This window comes from Austrofundulus limnaeus, unplaced genomic scaffold, assembly GCF_001266775.1.
Source record: "Austrofundulus limnaeus strain Quisiro unplaced genomic scaffold, Austrofundulus_limnaeus-1.0 Scaffold174, whole genome shotgun sequence".
NCBI lineage: Eukaryota > Metazoa > Chordata > Actinopteri > Cyprinodontiformes > Rivulidae > Austrofundulus > Austrofundulus limnaeus.
In genome coordinates this window covers 332209-336418 of record NW_013952576.1, presented here as the reverse complement: position 1 = coordinate 336418, position 4210 = coordinate 332209, and the positions used below count along the sequence as shown (strand labels likewise).

General features: G+C 37.3%; 1 protein-coding gene across 1 annotated transcript in view; it reads left to right on the top strand.

Annotated features, from left to right (window-relative positions):
* The window catches only part of LOC106524029 (actin-binding LIM protein 3), a gene marked incomplete in the record, with an annotated part of 67813 nt that overhangs the window by 4115 nt on the left and 59488 nt on the right, over nucleotides 1-4210 (top strand). Inside the window, 1 exon segment of the mRNA XM_014017657.1 lies at nucleotides 939-1103. Coding sequence (XP_013873111.1) covers nucleotides 939-1103 — 165 coding nt within the window.

Below are 4210 nucleotides of genomic sequence, written 5' to 3'. Positions count from 1 at the left end.
TTAAAGTAATATACAGTTTTAAGTCTAAGTTATAATTTATGTATCTTTATTTAATGGAGGATATTGTATAAAATTGTTTTTTGAGCTTTATATCATGTTATAATGTAATTCCCTCATTAAACATGTAACCAGAGTGTTGTTTTGACTCATTCATGCATGCTTGAGAAATCCTTGAATCTCCTGTAGACATGTGGAGCTGACTRCACATTTGGTGGTACAAAGCGCCACCTATTTATACAAAGCTCCTCCTTGGATCTCAGTCTGCAGCCGAGCTCCAGACCAAAAATAAAGTTCAAAACTATGGCAGAAGTCGTACCGACCACCAATCTGCATGCTCCAGTCTTCCCTCCTTCCTGAAACCCCCCCCCCCTCCTCTCAGATATTTAACTAGAGGAGTGTGCCTGTTCTGTTTTACAACACCCTCTTTCAGCAGGTGATGTTTCAGGATGCCCTGCAGATCGTCAGTCCACCAAGAGTTTTTTTTTTTTACGTAAATTATGTGAACTTCCATAAACAAGGGCAACCTGCCCCTATAGTCAGGTAGGTTGTAACAAAGGAACTATTTGACATCAACTCACCAGGGATTTGATAATAATAAAGAGGTTTGAATAGGTGCCATTTGTAGTGGATAAATGTGTGTACTTTTTTAAAAAATTTGAGAACTCTAACTCTAAAACTGAGTGAATTACACGAAGTAAAATGTGTGACAACCACACCCTGTCTCCCATAACTTTTTTCCCTCTCTGTAAATTGTGTAACCTTAAGCAGCAGAGGGGCTGACCACAACTATTGTATGAAACCAGAGGAAGACACAGAATAAATTAGCGCTGGAGTGGATCTGCGTTGTTTTGTTAACTTTGATCAGATAGTGGACAAAGAAGCAAAGAGCAGACCTGAAACTGAGAACCAGTGTTGTGTTTTTGCTCCTCTCCTCTCAGTGAAGTTCCAGTCAGGTCTCTATGGAGGGAACAACAACAGCAGCTCTCCTCTCTCCGCCTCTGGAAATGCGGCCATCGTGTGCGAGCGCTGCCGGGAGGTCTGTCGGGGGGAGGTGGTGCGTGTCAAGAACACACACTTCCACGTTCACTGCTTCACCTGCCAAGGTAAGAAACATTAAATGTGTTCAAACGAAACATACCTCTGTGTTTTCTACTCATCCACACCCAGGTGTGGTCCTAGCCTGTTTGGTGCCTCATCTCTAGCTCAGAGGACACAAATATGTAGGTCAAGTATATGTGGAAAATAATACATTTTTAAGTGATTTTTAAGTGTCATTTTTTAAGTTTGAACTGATTTTAATTTTTCAAACAAGGCCATCGGTTGGATGAAATCCTATCTTTCTAATAGAGTTTAGGCTGTACAGATTGGTGACTCACTCTCAGCAAATCTTAATTGCATTGCTGGGGTCCCTCAAGGCTCTATATTAGGACCAGTTCTTTTTAGTCTCTATGTTAATGACTTACCTGAAGTATGTTCAAGTGTCAAAGTTCAGCTGCATGCAGACGATACTGTATTGTACACACATGCTAAAACAGTGCAGGAAGCAGCTGCTTTATTATCTACTGCTATGGTTCCAGTATGCAACTGGCTTCAAGATTCATGTTTGTATCCTAACACAAAAAAAAAAAAAAACTGTTTGCATGTTTTTTTCATGCCAGAATCAGATGACCCAAAACCAAGTGTTTTAGTCACTTGAGAGAGACTTGATGTGGTGGACCAGTTCAAGTACCTTGGTCTTTTGTTTGACACAAATCTTACTTTTAAGCAACACATTAAGAAAACTATTAATGTAATAAAATTCGACTTAGCCAATTTTCATCATATTAGACCTTTTCCCACTACACACGCAGCTAAAATGTATATGCATGCAATGATTTTTTCTCATATTTCTTATTGTCTTACAACTTGGTCCCATACAACAGCAAATGTGTTAAAACCCATCAAGTCTCTTTTCAAAAAGACAATTAAAGTTTTTGACAGACAACCTTGTAATGTTCATTACTGTTAAATCATTGATAAATACAAGATCTTGGACTTCGAAAATTATCAAAGGTTCAGTAATTTAAGTCTTGTTTTTAGGGTCTTAAATGGACAAGCTCCTCCACCTTTAAAGGATTTTATTCAGAATGAATAGGTCTCAAACTATAGAGGGGACTGTGTTGTCACAAAACGGAGAACGGAGTGTGGTCGAAAGGTGACGTCAATCCGAGGAACACTCTTATGGAATGAGCGACCTGCAAATATCAGAGACTGTGATAATTATTCCATTTTTAAAAAGAAACAAAGTTTGGCTGAAAGCAAATCAGTCATGCATTCATCTGTAACACAATTAACTGTAGACCTTGTAGACTGAGGAGTTTGTGTGTTTGTTGGGCAGTGTTGAATTTTGTCTGTTTTGTGCACTTGTTTTATGAACTGTTACCTTTTTATCTGCTCAGGAMTATGGATGAAATATAGCTCTTGTGCTAATTCCGGCGCATTTATATTCACAGAATATTGATTAATGTGCATTGTCCTTTTAAAATAAATAAATGAAATAAGTGGAGGTGGGGGGCGTGGCTACGAGCACCCCCAACAAGATGCCGCCATGGGCAACAGCCCACCTCAACCATATCAAAAACCACTACTGTCCACACCCCTTATGGACTCTCACATCAGCTTATGTCCGTTCTCTTTAGCTCCCACATTTATTTGTGTGGGTTGATTTTTCCAGTCCTGGTCTAATGCATGGCTTTCCATTTGGAAATTATACCCAAATCAATTTGCATAATTAAATATTAAATTATTGCTTGTGCTCAGACAAGATGGAACCAGGACAACTGGAGCAGACTCGCCGAGTTCGATTTGAGACCAAGATTTGAATCAGTAAAACTGTTTATTCTAGAAGTAAGGCCAACTGGAATAACTTTAATGTTAAAAAGAGCAGAGGTTTTTCTATTAAGAAAAGAAGTGGAGATAAATMTGCATCATATCTGATCTTTGATTAATTTTCCAAGTTTTTTAATACTTCTTCAAGCATTTTTTTAAAAATATTGCACTGTGTCCTGCAGTACATGGCTTCAGTAAAACTAAAGCAAAGTTGAGCTTTAATGAAATAATTTGCAGTTGATGTGATATTACAAGTGTTTTGTTCTGCATATACTCATCACAACAAGCTGAGGATTAGGTCATAATTGGTCAAAGTGACATAAGAACATTTTCAGATTCCTGGCTTTTTAARTGAAATTTTGAGGATAAGCCTTGGTTTTTTTTCTTAATAACGATAATCCATTAATATTTGGTCTGGATCCTATATTTAGGTTATTCTACTAAGAAATTTTGATTTCATTTTAAATAAGGAACCTCAGATAGGAGTTTGATTACAAGATTCACCAACTGAAAAGAAAAAAAGGATTTGGTGCTCAGGGAAAATTGTAAAAAAAAATTAAGTTTTTTTTGCTCAAAACCATGTATTTTTGTTGCTAATACTCAAAAAGAGCTTCAAAAAGATTATTTTTTTCAGACTTCACATTCAAATGATCTATTGATTATAWTTAGACAAAATGTAATTATTACAAACATTTTAATCCAATGCTTATAGCTGCATATTTATGCACAAACAACTTTAGGTCTTAATCCTCGGTTCATTTAGTCACGTTTATACAGTATCTTGTAGTGTGACTTTGCAGTTGTATGCAAATTTGACTGCATTTTCTATTTGAATATGCTTCCACGGTTGATCTCCATCAGTGACCAGATGGGACAGAACCCAGTTAAAGAGGTCTGGAGTCAGCAGCTGCAGCTTTGCAGTGCAGTCAGCAGGTTTTCAGCCTGTAGTCAGGCTCCAACCAGCTAACCTTCTTTCAGAGGCTGGGACCTCCGCGGTCCCAAAGCAGGACAACACAGATCTGATCTGAAGTAACATCGCCTCGGTGCTCTCAGTCACAAAGCACCACAGAGGAAGAGTTTCTTTTTACATAAAGCATTATATTTATTCCAGCTCATGCAATGTTCTGGATATTTTTTAAAGGGATCCACAATTACTTGTAACATTAGACTTTATTTGACAAACATATATTTTAACTGTAAAATAAAGACTGTGAAAATACTGTAGGCTGTTTAGTTTTGTAAATTTTTAAAAATATATTTTAACACGAATGGAGCCATTTTATTTACACATAAAGCATTCTGGGTAAATAATGACGTGGATAGGTCCTCGGTGTGAGTGAGC